The sequence below is a fragment of the Homarus americanus genome, unplaced genomic scaffold (assembly GCF_018991925.1).
Source record: "Homarus americanus isolate GMGI-L3 unplaced genomic scaffold, GMGI_Hamer_2.0 scaffold40333, whole genome shotgun sequence".
NCBI classification, from domain to species: Eukaryota; Metazoa; Arthropoda; class Malacostraca; order Decapoda; family Nephropidae; genus Homarus; species Homarus americanus.
Window position 1 is genome coordinate 34,577 of NW_024714036.1, and position 17,810 is coordinate 52,386.

At 39.1% G+C, this 17,810-nt stretch overlaps 1 protein-coding gene across 1 annotated transcript; it reads right to left on the minus strand.

The window, feature by feature from the left end:
- Window positions 1-5,146: 5,146 nt before the first annotated feature.
- On the minus strand, window positions 5,147-6,708 carry LOC121875456. Its single transcript, XM_042380024.1, has one exon. It carries the CDS (start codon window positions 6,594-6,596, stop codon window positions 5,520-5,522), a length of 1,077 nt encoding a protein of 358 aa, XP_042235958.1. The 5' UTR covers window positions 6,597-6,708; the 3' UTR covers window positions 5,147-5,519.
- Window positions 6,709-17,810: the final 11,102 nt, after the last annotated feature.

Sequence of the window (17,810 nt, forward strand, 5' to 3'; positions counted from 1 at the left end):
TGTCCCAAATACTAAATCTTCTTTATATCATATTACTACGTCAGCTCATAAAATAATAGTAGTATGTACATAAAAAATAAATTTCATGATATTTGGTAAGAAAAGTGGTTAGCACAGAGATTCTAATAATTGTTAATTATTTTCACAGCGAGCCATTCCGGTTCTTCTCAGGAACGTCAGATGGGAATCACTTGGCGGGGGTGTCTCCTCACACACCCGGGGGTGTCTGCCGTGACCCTCCTCACACACCAGGGTGGTTATAATGCTGTCATGTCCTGCCTTCCTCGTCCACCAGTAACGAACTGAACTTATCATACAGTGGAATTAAACTTCATCACAAGAGTTTCTTGAAAATTTTAGTAAACTCTTTGTTGTAGCTTATATTAATAACTTCCTTACTTCAAGTAACAATATTATATATATATATATATATACACAGTATATATATATATATATATATATATATATATATATATATATATATATATATATATATATATATATATATATATATATACATACATACATACATACATACATACATACATACATACATACATACATACATACATACATATACATACATACATACATACATACATACATACATACATACATACATACATACATACATACATACATACATACATACATACATACATACATACATACATACATACATACATACATACATATATATATATATATATATATATATATATATATATATATATATATATATATATATATATATATATATATATATATATATATAAAATAAGAATACGATGTACTACAATTTGATGACATCGAAATGGATATCCAGGACAATTCTTTAACTGTATAAGCTTATACATATGATTATAACGATTTCCATTCCATTTTTTCATGTGCAGTAACAGCAGTATTGTATTTGTAAAGATACAACTCTACGGAAGGAGTATATTATTATTTTTTTAAATATACAATTCCTTGTTTAGGAATCACAACACTATTGTTTTATTTGATTCTTCTGAATGCCTGCTTCTATATATTGTCCTGTTACTGTATCTGCTTTGAAACAACATATACATAAATTTATCACAGTTATTTACTTTTACTGTTCTTTATCATCTTTGCCACTGATCGGCTCGTTATCTGCGTGGGCGGTCGGCCACGTTTCTGTTACGCTAATACGCACTGTTGACAAGTATTGGACATGTACTGGCTCCAGTCCACAATGTATCTGTATCTGCGCCAGTGTTGGCCTTGAAAGACCTCACACTCGGACTTGTCACAACATTCTCTGGCAGATTGTTCCAAGAGCTTACACTTCTCACCCCGAAAAAGTTTACCCTCAGTTTTCTGAACTTGAGGCTTCTTCAACCCTGTGTTCTTGTGACCCCTTGTGGGCAGGGATGGACGCTCAACTGAGAAGTGCCCTATGGGATATTTATAAATTTCAAATAGGTCACCCCTTGCCCTTCTGTAGTATAAGTAACTGCCTAACTTATAATAAGTTAGACAGTTGCAGCCTCTCTAATCTTTCTGGGTAACTGGGATGCCGTAGCGCAGGCACCAGTCTGGTACTCCAGACGGGGAAGCACCTTATAAGACCTACTAATGTAGTTGCTTGATTCACCTTCTCACAATTGTCCGAGAACTTTAATTCGTTGTCATTATACACAGTCAGGTCCTTTTCACATTCGGTCTCTATTAGTGCTGTTTCTTCGTTCCGTTGGGACATGCGACACGACTCCTTACTGTCGGTATGACCAAGGTGCATCCTCTTACACTGGATATGCCTTTCCACCTGTGTCTCGGTGGGACTCAAACCCAGGATCACTGTTGTTGGAGATGCACTGCTCACTGTTCCACCAACACCCATTAATATTTCTAACACGGATATACAGTACTGTATATGACTTGGTCATAAATATTTTAGGTTATTATAAATAATTTGTCAAAATAAAACCACCATTAACTCAGTTTAATAACATTAACAAGCCCATTGCGCATGTCAGGTCTCGGGAGTCAGTGCAGCCAGACTGTCACTATTAAATATCTATTTACTGTATAGGCTTGATAAATATTTACCGGTCTGCAAATTACTGTAAGGCATACCACAAAATATAAACACAATAACCAACGTTATATTAGGTGGATGGTTTCAGATATGATTTCAATAAAGCTATTATTCTCTAACCCTTGACCTGAGCATATTCTGTCTAGGATAATGAGCATATTCTGTCTAGGATAATGAGCATATTCTGTCTAGGATAATGAGGATATTCTGTCTTGGATAATGAGCATATTCTGTCTAGGATAATGAGCATATTCTGTCTAGGATAATGAGCATATTCTGTCTAGGATAATGAGCATATTCTGTCTAGGATAATGAGCATATTCTGTCTAGGATAATGAGCATATTCTGTCTAGGATAATGAGCATATTCTGTCTTGGATAATGTATGTAGGAAGGGGAGTAAATGTAGGCCTCTGTTGAGGGGGGGAGATGACACCCAATCTCTCATCTCCCTACATTTTTAGTCCCTAATCTCCCGTATCCGTACTGTGGTACAGTGTAGGGCCAGGGGTCAGACAGCCCTAGATCACATACTATAGCTAGATTTATCCAGAATTTTACTTTTTTTTAATTTTACATACAAATACTTTACTGTATCACTTTGACTCTGGGGAGGGGGGCAAGGGGTGGATCCTAATCCCAATTATAGTATCAAAAAGTAAAATAGCCCATTTGTCAATTATCCAAAATGAAAAGAACCAATTATCAGAAAATGATACCATTTTTAGACCATTTATCATACATCTATCAGTAACTAGTCTTTTATCAATTATATAAAAAAATAAAAGGGTCATTTCATTGTAAAAAATAAAGAAAACATAATTACAAGCAATATTAAACAAATAGGCAAAACATAAATCAGAAAGGTACAAAGAAGCATTCAAATGAAGCTGGTGAATTTAGTCATAAATGAGATCAAATTAGTATCCACTTATCAACACAGTTTTAATCTGAGTACTTGTACAGTAGTCAATTTGGATAATTGATTATACAGCTCCTCCCCGACTTACGACCACCCACACTTACGACCTGCCTCAGTTGTACCAAAATTTTGTCAATTTACGTATTTTCGAGTCCCAAAGTCAGTACTCGGACAAAATTTTCGTTTGTAATTCACTTTAAAATGGCTGGCAAGCTTAAAAGTGAGAGTTTTGTGGTGCTGAGAAGAAAAAGAGACACCCATTTTAGATTTTCTGTGTATTATTTAAGCATTTTCGACTTACGACCTGGATTTGGGTCCCTAACTCCGTCGTAAGTTGGGGAGGAGCTGTACATGTACAGTACAGTACTTGCCAACAGTGCGTAACAGAGACGTGACCAACCGCTCCTGCAGCTAACTAGCCGATCAATGGTGAAGAAGATAAAAGTAAAGGTAAAGCTTTATTGTACTGTAATCAATGTTCAATCGGTATTTAATATTTAAATGGTACGATTATTCTCTGTTCATATAATTTAATGTACTTGTACATTGTACATGTTTCACCGAGGTGAAACATCCTTCCATATTCTCGCAATTCTATTTCCAAATTTTGGATCACAAACAATTTTACACAAAGATAAATTCAACTTGTTTCCTGTATTCTTAGTTTAACTATGAACACCTGCCAACATTTCTAATCGTAAAAACTTACCCAGATTTAAGATTCCACCTCCACAATATCCTCACACTGTCAGTCTGCCATGCCTGTATACTTTGTTGTACTATCCATTTAAACATTTTCTCCCAGACTATTTAATTAGCCATGGAAAGTACAGGGTACTAATGTTCCAAACAAGGCTTCCAAATCCTGTAATAACCAGCATTGTTAACTTACAGGAGCCATGTGACAAGCAGCATCTGGCTGGCTGCTAGGACAAATGAACCTATTTAATTCTTGTGGGTCTTAAATGTATAGAATAGTTTTTGATACTTAAGCAAAACCAACATTAAACTGTTTGTCTAAACAATTTTAAACAAAACAGTCTACTGGTAAGTCCAGGCCAATAGATGGGTTATCCCTTGGCAAGAAAAATTGAACTAACAGAATCTCCCATTTTCCAAGCTCTGAAATAGAACTTCCTGTACAAAATGTTAGGGTGTTGGTGGAAAAGAGGTAATTTGCACATCTCTCACTACTGCTTTGAGTTCTATCCCAAGCCTGGGTCAGATGAGACACTCCACCAAACATTACAGGTTTTGTCTGGGTGCTTATACTTGACACTAACTAACAAAGAATAGACTAATCACCCAAACAGCTAGAATGCGGGCAAGTGAAATGATTATACTGTAATTAAATTTATTGTACACTACCTTTATATAAATGGTGTAGCAGGAGAATGGATACAACCCTTTTGCCCATTTTAAAGATCTGGTTCTTACCCAGGAACCCCTAGTTGACCCAGCAGTGGATGGGTACCAGACGTCAGTTTGTTAGTGAAAGCAGTCCAGTGCCACAATGCACTGCCCCATAAAGGTAGTCAAGCCTTTGATAAAGCTAATACAGTACAGTACAGCACTTGCCAAAACAACCACCAACAATGACCATACGAGGTGAATGACATCTTTGGTACTATTTACCTGAAAAATATTAATCAGTTATTTGAAGAAACTGGATAAATTTCCGGCTGCATAAACATTGTCATCAGTTGATAAATAGCTCTTAACACTAATCTTTTAAAATTGAATGTACAGAATGCAAACTAATCAAAGATTAAATCTATTCTATCTAAAACTCCCTTGGTAGTTGATTATAAAAGATTTGACTGATTTTACATAAGATGTCTTATAACAATGAATACCAACTTATTTTATGGATAGTTGCTTTTACTTTTATCCACTGTGCCACTGATCAGCTCCATAATTCTTGGTAATTTCGTCCAGGGATATTTTGAAACCTAATTCTGTTCTTGAATCCACAACCTGTCGAATACACCAATGGCCAACCTAATTTTGAAAATGGATGAGTAAAAATAATTAACAAAAAGCTTATTAGGTTAGTCTTTATGTTTCAACCTTTAATGTAATAAAAATATTCTCTCCATTTCCAGTTGAAAACAATAAATTTCTTACATTATATCAGCCAAGGAAATAAATACAAATACAAAAACTCTTAAATTATATTTCATGTATGGACTTTTTTCTACTTACAACAATGCCATGACAGACATTAAAAACATGACTACAGTACTGTAGTTAAAAATGTGGACTAGTATAACAATACAATTGAATTAATCAGAAGTATACATCAATATTACCTTCTTACAGGATGTACGAGTATACTGTAAAGGTTAAAATTGTGATTCAAACATTAAAACAAAACTGATCTCAGACAATCATAACTGTAAGAACACATAAGTGTATTCAATATGACTAGCCTTTATACTAATACTTGTGGTAGTATTTTGGGTATGTAATTACTGTATATTATCATAAAATTATGTGAGCAATATGCTTTTATTTATTAGGGTCTGAGTACTCAATAAAATGAACTCATAGCAAGTGTTGAAATACTTTCACCTCCAACTCTAACTGGTCTCCAATAAATCCAGTTAAAGAACAAGACGTGTGTGGTATCTAGTGTGACAGTGACTGAATTACAGATATCTTGACAATGACTGGATGGAGACAGGGTCAACACACTTTTCCCTTCTCCTTGTATGAGTACAACATTGGCAAACTCTGTTAGTGGTAATGGATATGAGTCAGCCTCAGGCCCATCTACATACACAAATCGATGGAGAGCAACCTCAGTTTCCGATGGAATAAAATACATCCGTGGAAAGATTTGACGAACAACGTGCAAAGTTTCTAGCCTATTAATTCTCCACTCAATGTGATCATCACTATTAATTGTTTCTTCTTTTACAAACCACCGCAAAGCTTCCATAGAGGTGTTGGTCTCAGAAAAATATTTAAAAGCACCAATTTCAAATTCTTGTTTGATGTCCAGCTCTTTTGTTAAATCTCCCCAGGTCATATTTTGAAGCATGGCATCAGTAACAATTATAATTCGTCCATTATTATAATACATATCTGTAAAATTTTGTAAGCCAGCAGTTTTAATGGGTTGAGGGTCTTTACTACAAGGCATACAGTCAATACTTGGCTGGTCATAAAACACATTTGGCACCAAACACTCTTCCGAATACCACTGACTTAGGTGTGGGTATCTTGTGAGGATGGGTAACGTCAGATATCTCAGAGTTGTCATAAACGGGTAGATCACATCTTGAATATTACGTGTCACTAATTTTCTTGTTGGGTTATGTAAAGATATGACTATAAAAACCACAATACAAACAGCAGTCAAAAACACAAGGAATTTAGTAAAAATTTTCAGGTAACTGGTGATCATTCTTGCGATATCTTGTATTGTTCTTTTATAATCCGTAGATCCATGGCTCTTTGATATAATAGCTTCCTTTTCTTTTTCCTCGTTAAATACAGAGTCAAATACATGATGGATCTGGGCTTGTGACAGTCCCAGCTCTTGTCCTGTCCTCCAGATCTCCTCCAAGCGGTCTACAACAGGGTAATCCTCAGCAGTCATCATTATATTAGAGGTGATTACAATGCTGATATCTTCCTCATATGGTTATAAGTGAAGGTAAAGGAGAATTAATGATGACCAACTGAGGATGTCAATTACCATCAGGGTTGTTATTGTCTTTAAATACGGGTCATAAAAATATAAATAATACCCACTGTACTTTCTTATGCCATAAAAAAGTAAATAAATAAAACACGGAAAATTTATATAATAATCATATATTTATCGAATTTCATTACATATAAAATAAATTATATAAATATTGTAATGTATTTATATATTATATAAGCCGGAAATATTGGAGGGAAGATGAATTTTGATAATACCATTAAAAACATCAACTTTACTTTACTTTACTTTACTTTACTCTACTTTTATTCTCAGCTCTTTTATTTAAGTCTGGTGAATGTATTGTCTTTTAAAGCATCCCTAGATGAAATACAGATGCAGCGGGAATTCTTGTTGTTAGTGATGCCCGTAATAAGGACATCACTAACAACAAGAGAATATATTGTTGATGATTTTCTTAACCTTATTATATAAAATCTTCCAAATATATACAATAATTTAATTTTTTTCAATTTAAGGTTTTTTTTCATATCCTTATACTGTATTAAAATTATTCAATACACACAGATAAACTCATTTTACAATAATTACATAATCATATTACTCCAAGAGATGGAATTTAATATTTTAAAGTATACAAGAAGCTTCTATATCGAAGTGAAAAGTGTACAGGAAGTTTATATTGACTTTAATATTTATATGAGAGTCTACGTTAAAAAAAATTTCGTAACAGAGAAAATGGTCTTCCTAAGGGAAACTACAATAATTGTATGGGTAACCGGTATTTTGGAAATGCTTATCAAAACAGCCTTTATTAAGTCAAATTAATATACTTTTCAGTGTACTATTAAGTAAAGCCAAAATATTTATTACATAACTTAAGAGTTAACTTGACTTCACAGGTTTTTTGTTATTTTTTTTAACAGGCACTCTGTTTTTCCAGCAAGGTGAAGGATAATCTTATCTTTTTATACAGAGAAACACGTGGAGAATAATCACTCGAAATTTACGTTATTAGTGTGCATTGAAATAGATTCCCTGAATATATATATATATATATATATATATATATATATATATATATATATATATATATATATCATTTTTAGTCCATATAACACGCGGACTTGAACATATAATCAACGACCTCACCAGCCAGGACTCGAACCCTCGACCTTATGAGTGTGACTAGGGAACGCTACCAACTATGCCACAAGGACACTAAAAGCAATCCTAGACTATCAAGGTTACAAAGTCTGGGATTGCTTTTAGTGTCCTTGTGGCATAGTTGGTAGCGTTCCCTAGTCACACTCATAAGGTCGAGGGTTCGAGTCCTGGCTGGTGAGGTCGTTGATTATATGTGTATGTATATACACAGACTATATCTAACAAGAAAAATCAAGGCACTGTATAAATAAGAGTATTTAATGTTCACATTGTGTTCACTAGCTTACCTTCCCACTTGTATTTCCACTGTCACCCTTAAACAGTCAGTCTGGGTGCTTGCCCCCTCTCCCTTGCCTATTTTCTTTTCATCCTCCCATGAGCAGTTTTAAGGTTGCATCCTCCTCTCCTGTATTTTCAGTATATCTCTAGAATCTCCACCAATTTGCCTAAAGATTAACTACCCTAACGCTAACCTAACCTCACCCCCCCCCCCATATAATATTAGAGTGGTTAAGATTTAGGTCAAATAAGCTGTGGTGGAGATTCTTCAGGCGATCCGAAGAATTACCATTTCTGTATACTTCCCTCACCACTCCCTGCGTTTTTTAGTGTTCACGCAAGCACATAGTCGCTCCCTCAACGCTCCCTTACATTCTCAGTGCCTCCTAAACTATCACCTAATGCTCTATAATTTCAGTACTGTATTTACACTTCCTCTGACTACGTTTTCAATCTTCTCCTCTGTATATAACTCTTTCCACACCTCCCCTTTATATTCAGTGTCCCTCTAAAGCAATACAAGTCTTTATATCATCCCTCCCTGTACCCCGAAAGCTTCCTCCTCTTCTACCATTAAACTTGTATAAAGGATTGATAACTCCATATTAACACACTTTATTTTTGTTGATTTGAAGCCGGATTCTCAAAATGATTTACAGCTGACATTGTTAGTTGAACCTTAGAAGACTTTGTTCTTTACTGTCACTCTTGTCTCCTTCCTTCTGAGTAACTGCCCTCCTCTGCTTCAGCTGTGTGGTGCGGCCTCTTATTAATGTAAAAAAAAAATTATGATATAACGAAAAAGGAAAAAGAAATGATGAAATAACGAAAAAGGAAAACAAAAATGATCATAATATGTTCAAACACTCCAAACGAATCTCTCAAGTTGTTCTGATAAAATGTAGTCATGGGGGAACTGGTTTAAATTATATTAGGACTACGTGAGACACAAACCAATGACACTCGATCTATGTTTACGTTACTTATATATAAACTAAGATAACTTACCTTGTCTGCCTCAACTTGTTTTCTCTATGAACTGAACAGCGGATCACATGATGATTAGACACTCCGCCATATTGCACGTGATAATTAAACACCCGAGCGTTATCCTAACCTAACCTAACCTAACACTTACCTAACACTTACCTAACCTAACCTAACCTATCCTAACCTATCCTAACCTAACCTAACCTAACCTAACCTAACCTAACCTAACCTAACCTAACCTAACCTAACCTCCAAGTAAAACGTTAGGGTGTATAATGGGAATGAGAGACAGATATATCTGACAGTATCATAGATAAAAAATACAATGCAATACAATAATTAATAAAAGACTAAGGGTGATGGAGCCGTAATGTAGTGATGTTATAAACTGCATATAGTAACCAAAGAGAGAGAGAGAGAGAGAGAGAGAGAGAGAGAGAGAGAGAGAGAGAGAGAGAGAGAGAGAGATAGATAGATACTTATTCGGAAAAATCGTCATGCATGTTCACATTGGCTGAATACAGAGACAGACAGTGCAGACACACCAGCAATGGTAAACAGTAAGTCCATTCAGCCAACTGCACCCCAGGAAAGCCATTCAGACCAACAAGTGCCAGTGGGTGCCACCATCCGGGCGTCTCACTGTGGCCCGGGAAGGAGGGCGGCACTTGTAACTAGTGAATAACGGAGGAGTAAATAGAGGGTCTGGGCAATGGCGCCTCCACAATGTAAACACCAGCATGTCTCTCTCGACTGTACGTAAGACCTATGTGTGAAAATCGCTCCCCGCCCCTTCTCTCCCCAGCCCACCTCCTCAATGGCCTCGCGTGGCCTCCCCCTGTGGCCACACACCCGACGCGTCAAAACACTCTATGTATTGCTTAACGCCGTCAGGCCCCACCAGGGAGGAGCAAGAGGGGGTGGATGATAACCCCGAGGGCGCCGTGAATGCACCCGACCCACCGTGAGGACCCAAGATAAATTCAAGATAAATGGCCTCTCAATGAATCGCAAGTTCACGGGGCCGACGCATCATTTGGTTCCGGGGCGCCAGCCAGCCAAGTGGTGTTCAATATTTAATGATTTTTTTTTTTTACTAGCCCTCCACGGGCAGGTCTTCGTATCTGCCAGAGCACTGGCGACGGAGGGGGCATTGAAACGTCCTTCTGCAGCAACACCCACGACCTTTCAACACCCACTGTTTGCTCTCTCACACCGACTTAGCGTTTGCTCAGCGCGCAGCACAATCCCCAGCAGAGCAGCCAGAGGAAGAGATACTTCAAAGGTGCACTGAGCACACAGTTACACTTTGTCGCCAGATTATTTCAAACATCCGCAGGCGACGTCGACGGGTAAGGTGGTGGGCGAGGTGGAGAGCAAGAGCACCGGCCTCATGAATAGAGAAACAGCTGTATTGACAGCGTGCCAGACCACTGACTACATTCCTTTTGATGATTTTTGTTGCACACAGCGGCCCAGATGAAGGACGGTGACATGATGCGTGATCACCACACACCTTTTTTGTTTTTGTTTTTACAAAGACTGTCAAGACGTGGCCAAGACCCTCCGGCTGAACGTCTGACATCTAAACTAGTATTTCTTCTCACAGTTTTCTCTCAGCCATGATTTAGAAAAATAGAAGACGAATTCCAGCAGAGAGCGACAAACAGGACGTCTTCATCAATCTCCCTCTTGCTGGGGCTCCGACACAACCCCGAGAGTTGCCGAGGGGCCGACACACTCGCCACCAGGCCAACACACTCCCCGATACGAGTGTCTGGCAGGACCCAGGCCTTTGTTGCTACAAGTTCATCTTACAAAGCTTCTGATTACCTAAATTCCTGTATAACCAGACCACTACTGTGTGTGCAGCTTCCAGCCACCGAGTGTCTTCCTCGCGACATATTGTAAGTCACCAATACTCCATAAATTCTTGCTTTAAATACCTTTAATCCTCGGCACAGGAGAGTTTCGGTGAACAGATATGACGACGACACTTGTTTGATCTTCACCGGTGTCGTTTAATGAGAAAAACTCCGAACTCACGACCTTACTATGAGTACCGGGTCGTGTATCACCAAACATGCTGACACACGACGCATAATTTACATAAAGTTTGTGAAATTTGACAATATTTTCCCTGGTCGACATGTTGATGATCAAATGAGAATCTTTGGTACTTTGACGTGGCTGAGTCTGCAGATGTTGTCGGTCCCTATGGGACATAATCTCAGGTATATAGCATTACAGAATTCTTTCAGACACATTTTTAAGGAACATGCATTTTAATTTTCGTTCCTCTCATAAGCTGCAAGTTTAGTAGACATAGATATTAGTAAAATCAATTTCTACCGAGTCAAATGAAAACCCAAAATAACCATAATGATCTTGAACCAATAAATTTGAGTTTCTCTAAGGACTTGGACCAATTGGAATTGTACCTCGAACTCTACCTCTACCTCTACCTCGACCTGTTTATTGGAGGATCACTCGAGTCTTTCTTTATATCCAGTTACTCTCCACTTTATCTTTTATCAACTAAGATATTGTAACTTGATTTGGTCTTCACTTTCTTAACCACTTCGTTTGTTCGGATTTTTTGGTGTAGAGAGAGAGAGAGAGAGAGAGAGAGAGAGAGAGAGAGAGAGAGAGAGAGAATGTGACGTTAGAATCACCACAAGGAGCAACAGGACCCAAGAGTCACAAATAAAACTCACATGAAGATCAATCACACACGACCCTCACATGATGACTTCCCTCCTTTCCTCCCTCCCTCCCTCCTTCCCCTTCACATAAAAACCTCCCTCCCTCCCGTCCTTCCCTCTCTCCTCCCTCTTCACACGACAACTTCCCTCCTTCCCTTCCTCCCTCCTTCCCTTCACATGCCAACCTCCCTCCCTCCCGTCCTTCCCTCTCTCCTCCCTCTTCACACGACAACTTCCCTCCTTCCCTTCCTCCTCCCTTCACATGCCAACTTCCTTCCTCCCTCACACCTCCCTCCTTTGTTTCCTTCCCATACATGACGACTTCCCTCCCTCCCTCCCTCCTCCCTCCCTCCCTCCCGCCTTCCCTCCCTCCCGAACACACCCCAAACTCTAAATAATTTACCAAGTGAGGGATTCTCCTGGCTGGGATCTATTATTCAATTTTGTCTCCCCTCCTTCCCCAAGCTACGCCATCTTTTTCGGGAGTAGGAAGAGGAGGAGAAGGGAGGGGTGTAGGGAGGGGTGTGGGAGGGGAGGGAGAGGGAAGGAGGGCAAATCCTGTGATAAATGTTGGTGAGAGATTGATTGCTCTGAGCCCAGCGTCTTGCCCGCCGACTCCTGCACATTTACATACTGAAACCCTGACCCAGAGGAGGGGGTGAGGGGTGGGTGTGAGGGTGAAAGAAGAGGAAGGAGTAGAGAGAAAAATAAGGGAGAAATGAGGGAAGAATAGGGGGAGAAGGATAAGGATGGTGGGAGGTTGAGTGAGGGGGTAAGGAGGGAGGAGGGTTAAGGAGAGGAGGATGAAGAAGAGGGAGAGTGAGAAGGGGAGGTGATGAGTGAAGGTGAGGGAGGGAGAAGGAGGATTAGGGAAGGTAAGGGTGAGGAGGAAGGATAAGGGGGAGGGAGGGTGGGGAGAGTGAGGGAGGTGGAAGGAGGTGGGGGGTGAGGGAGGTTGAGGTGAGGTAAGAGGGAGATGAGTGAGGGAGGAAGGATAAGGAGGGAGGAAGAGGATGAGTGAGAGGTAAGGGAGAGTGAGGGAGGGTGAGAGATCCCCCGGTGGATCAGCTGAGCGTGAGGATCCATCAATCACACACCGGGACTGTCCATCCCAGCGTTCCTAGACTCCAGCTCCCAGGAATCCCAGGAGTCCTAGCAGTCCCAGCTCTCTAGGAGTCTTAGCTCTCAGGAATCCCAGCAGGCCTAACTCTCAGGAGCCCTTACAGTCTTACTCTTTAGTGTTCTAGTACCCAGCATTCCTAGCTCTCAGGAGTCACAGCTCAAGCATCAAATTCTCTATGAGATACATGGCATAGAAAACGGTGTGTGTGTGTGTGTGTGTGTGTGTGTGTGTGTGTGATTAGGGAACCGCACCTGCGTCTCGGAGGCCATACCTGTACTGTGAGAGTTTCCCACGACCACGTTCTGTTTCATTTCTCTCCTTTCCATATTTATACTATCAAATCTCTCCCTTCTTCACCTCTTTTTAGTTCTTTTCTCCTTCCCCTCTCACAGCCTCTCTTACACTTGTCTCTCTCTCATTCTTGTTATCAGGTCTCAACCACTCACATCCAGCCCACTCTCCCTCGGCCCACTCATTCTCAGCCTATCCATCCTTCGGCCCACTCACCCTCGGCCCACTCATCGTCAGCCCACTCACCCTAGGCCCACTCATCGTCAGCCCACTCACGTCAGCCCACTCCCTCGGCCCACTCATTCACCCTCAGCCTATCCATCCTTCGGCCCACTCACCCTCGGCCCACTCATCGTCAGCCCACTCACCCTAGGCCCACTCATCGTCAGCCCACTCACCGTCAGCCCACTCACCCTCGGCCCACTCATCGTCAGCCCACTCACCCTCACTAACGGTACAAAGGCCAAAAGAAAAAAGATGAGAAAAAAAAAGTTTGGGCCACACTATGGAAAAGGTTATGAAATCTCAAAGGTTCTCACGTTTTCTTCTAACCTAACCTAACCTAACCTAACCTAACTTAACCTAACCTAACCTAACCTATTTAGTTTTCCTTCATATATTTTTTTATAGTCTATCCTTCGTCACTCTTACGTTTTCTTTTCATTTGACCTTCATTCTCTTTCCTCTGCTTTCTTCTTCCCCCTTTTCTCTTTTCCTTCCCCTATTCTTTCCTTCATCTTTCCCTTCCTTCGTTCCCCTGTGTTATCCTTCTTCCTTCCATAGTATTTCTACCTGCGTCAGATAACTCTATGTATGTCTTCCTTGACTGATCATCTGACTGGCTGACTAACTGAGAGATTTTTCTGTCATTAATTACTATATCAAACGCCTTAAATAAGTTTCTATACATAATTATCAAACAAACATACTAATTTAAATACTCAGATACAACCGAATAATTAACTAGATAAATAACAAAAATATTTTGTATTTGTAATAAAATTTTAAGTACGTATATGTTTGAGTTTAAATTAAAATCGATATGGAACGGATTTTTATTTTTTTATTTATCATTTAAATTCATATTCGAATTTGAATTTTAAATCTATAAGCAATTGAAATTTAAATCCAATTAGGAATTTTCAATCTAATGTTCATCTGGAAATTGAATTTAAAATCAATTTAAACTTTACACGGGCATCTGGCGAGAGCTGGCAATACATGGGTAGGCGGGTGTCATGGGTTGGGCATCGGGCAGACCTGTCCTGGCCGTCGTCGGGGCATCAACGACCGGGACGACTACTACAAGACCTGCTGGTAGGCGGGTGTCATGGGTTGGGCATCGGGCAGACCTGTCCTGGCCGTCGTCGGGGCATCAACGACCGGGACGACTACTACAAGACCTGCTGGTAGGCGGGTGTCATGGGTTGGGCATCGGGCAGACCTGTCCTGGCCGTCGTCGGGGCATCAACGACCGGGACGACTACTACAAGACCTGCTGGTGAGTCTAACCCTCTCACACCCGTTGCCACCCCGTGTGTGTGTGTTAGGTAGATGCTTACATAGTGTTGGTGTACAGTACAGTATATAGTGAGTTTATTTTTCACGATACGATTAAGTCATTACCATTATACTTGTTTATTTTAATTTATTTCGAATAGAATATATTTTAATTAGCAATTCCCTAAATTCGGTAATTCATAAAAAAACAATTAATAGACTGTCGTAATAATCGGATTTATATAATTATTTAGATAATAATTAGGTAATATAATTGATTACTAATACAAATGAAGAGGAATTATTTTAGTATGTTAAGGGATTCTTGTCTTATTTAAGGGGATTGGTATCGTATTTTAGGGGGGGGGTGATAAAGGGGAGTTAATGGGCGTATTTAAGGGGTCTGATATTTAAGGGAATTAATCGTCGTATTTAATGGGTGATATTTTAGGAAATTAACTATCACATTTAAAGAGTTTTATATCGCATTTAGGGGGTGATATTGAGGGGAATTAATTACTGTATTTAAGGGGCTAGATCATTTTAATCGAGGCGTTTAACGAGCTAATGTGTCGTTAAGGGAAATAATGAATACTCGTTAAGTGCTCCCAGGGTGTTTAAATGACGGACGCGCTACACCCAAACATAAAATTTTCTAAAAAAAAAAAAGAAAAAAAAATCTTTCAAAAACATTAGTAATTAATTAACTCTAATATTAAACCTAACCAAAGCTGGGGTGGTGATTCTTGAGGTGACCCTTAATACTCAATCTTACGTGACCTTTAACCTCGACCTTAGTGACCCATCGTGACCTCGTAATACCTGTGATGGTATATAATTTGTGAGGTAGGATCAAACATGCCGAGTGTTTGTCCAGTCGTCTCTATGAGGTCAAACTTTAAATAATTTTTATGATAGATTATGCAAGTTATTTAAACTGATTTTGATTGATAATTCGGTGTAATAATTCTTAAAGTATAGTACAATTATCTGTAATTGGAATTATGTAGGATTGGTAGATTAATTATCAGAGGATTATTATTATTATTATTATTATTATTATTATTATTATTATTATTATTGTTGTTGTTATCGTAATTATCACTGCTGTTATTATTGTTATCTTTTGTTAATTATAATAAGTTTTATTAATATGATTTTTATCACTTATTTTCATTGTTATTATTGTGAATATTATCAGAATCGTTACATTTATGATTATACAATTTTTATTGATATTGAGGTTTAGTTTAATTAATATAATTTTTCATCTTTATATGAACAATATATATCTAAAGTACTTCCCATACAAATATACATGTAAACTAACACATACACATACACATACAATACAAGGACATGCATCCCACGATACACAAATATATACACATTATAAACAAAACAAGAACTTAAGCTCAGGAACGACTGTAGATAATAGTTTTGACAGTAAAAATAAAGATAAAAATGAAAATAAAATACAGCAACAACAACAACAACTACTACTAATAATAATAGTGGTGGTGGTAGCGGTGCCTGGTGACCCCCGGGAGCTGGGCTGTGTTCATTACCAGCGTCAACACCACTCTGTCGGCAGCTGCGCACCCCACACCCGCACCACCCACAACAAACTGGTAACTCAGAGCCAAAAATATAATTATAATCTCTAGAAAACCTGTCAAAGTAACTATGAACTGATATATGCCAGCTGAATATATTAATTTCTTTTCTAATCTGGTATTCAAAGTCGAGTAAAGAGTGCCCGGGGAGGAAAACAAATTGATTTTTGTTTTAGAGTGAGTGGCAACATCAATAAGCAACCTCGTACTCTCCACATATTTCAAAATGGCCGAGTCTCCCCCCCGAACTCCTCAGAGAGTCAGGTAGGCTATTTTGTCGATTTCCATGGTTCGTTTCTCGTGATGGAGGGTGCTGTTAGCCATGAAATATGCAATAACGCCAGGGATGATTAGAAAACATGAGAAATGTACTCAGTCAGCCGAGGAATATTGGAACTTGAGGGTGGGAGAAGGATTTTTCGAAGATGTTCCGTTTGTTTACATTCTCTCACTGTTTTGATTGGGGGACGTTCTGCACCAGACTAACTCTCGTCCATTTACCGCGTTTTTTCGTAGTTTTTCATTAAAAGTGAAGTTAACAGAAACATTAATATACGGTGGCTGGTGTTGTGGTTCAGTGGTAACAAATTTATTAACTTTGACAAATGTGGTAATCTAGTCACACCATCCCACTAACCACACCATCCCACTAACCACACCATCCCACTAACCACACCATCCCACTAACCACACCATCCCACTAACCACACCATCCCACTAACCACACCATCCCACTAACCACACCATCCCACTAGCCACATCAATCCATCTCTTTCCTCTCCTACCCCTCACCTGTTCAACACACACACACACACCTCCGTCCTACCTGTGCTAGACACCTTCAGGTAAGGGAGGTGACGAAGGTACATCCCCAGCAGTATAGGAAGGAGGGAGGTCTTAGGTTATGTGGTCTCTTGTCTAAGTTGTCTTGTGGGTCATATGAGCGGCTCGAAGGTGTGTATGTATGTGTATGTGTGTGTGTGTGTGTGTATGTATGTGTATGTGTGTGTGTGTGTGTGTGTGTGTGTGTGTGACAGGTGTTTAGAGCAGAAAATATTAAATGCACGGGAAGCAAACAACAACAACAACATAACAAAAGCAACAACAACACCAACACAACTTCAAAATAAATAAGATTAAATAAAGGCATTGCCAAAGGTTACAATTTTAACTCTTTAAAGACGATGATTTTTAAGCCTCTTATTCCAATGATTTAATTAACTCTATAAAAATGATAATTAAACACTTGTAGGTAAATGGTTTATTTATTCAAGGATGAGGAGTTTATTACTTAAGGATAATGGCTTTTTAACCCTCCAAGGATGATACTTGACCTAGTCGTCCTCAGAGTGTTAAGCTATCCAAGACACGAGTGAAGGAAGACTCAGCCAGCCAGTGGACACCCGCGCAGGAGGTCTTGGCCGGCGTGCGAGTGACGACTGGAGAAGTAATGGGCAGACCAACATGACACGGACGG

Bases quoted from the DNA above. Each gene is read 5' to 3' on its own strand.
- LOC121875456 (XM_042380024.1), bottom strand. From the start codon at position 6,596: ATGATGACTGCTGAGGATTACCCTGTTGTAGACCGCTTGGAGGAGATC.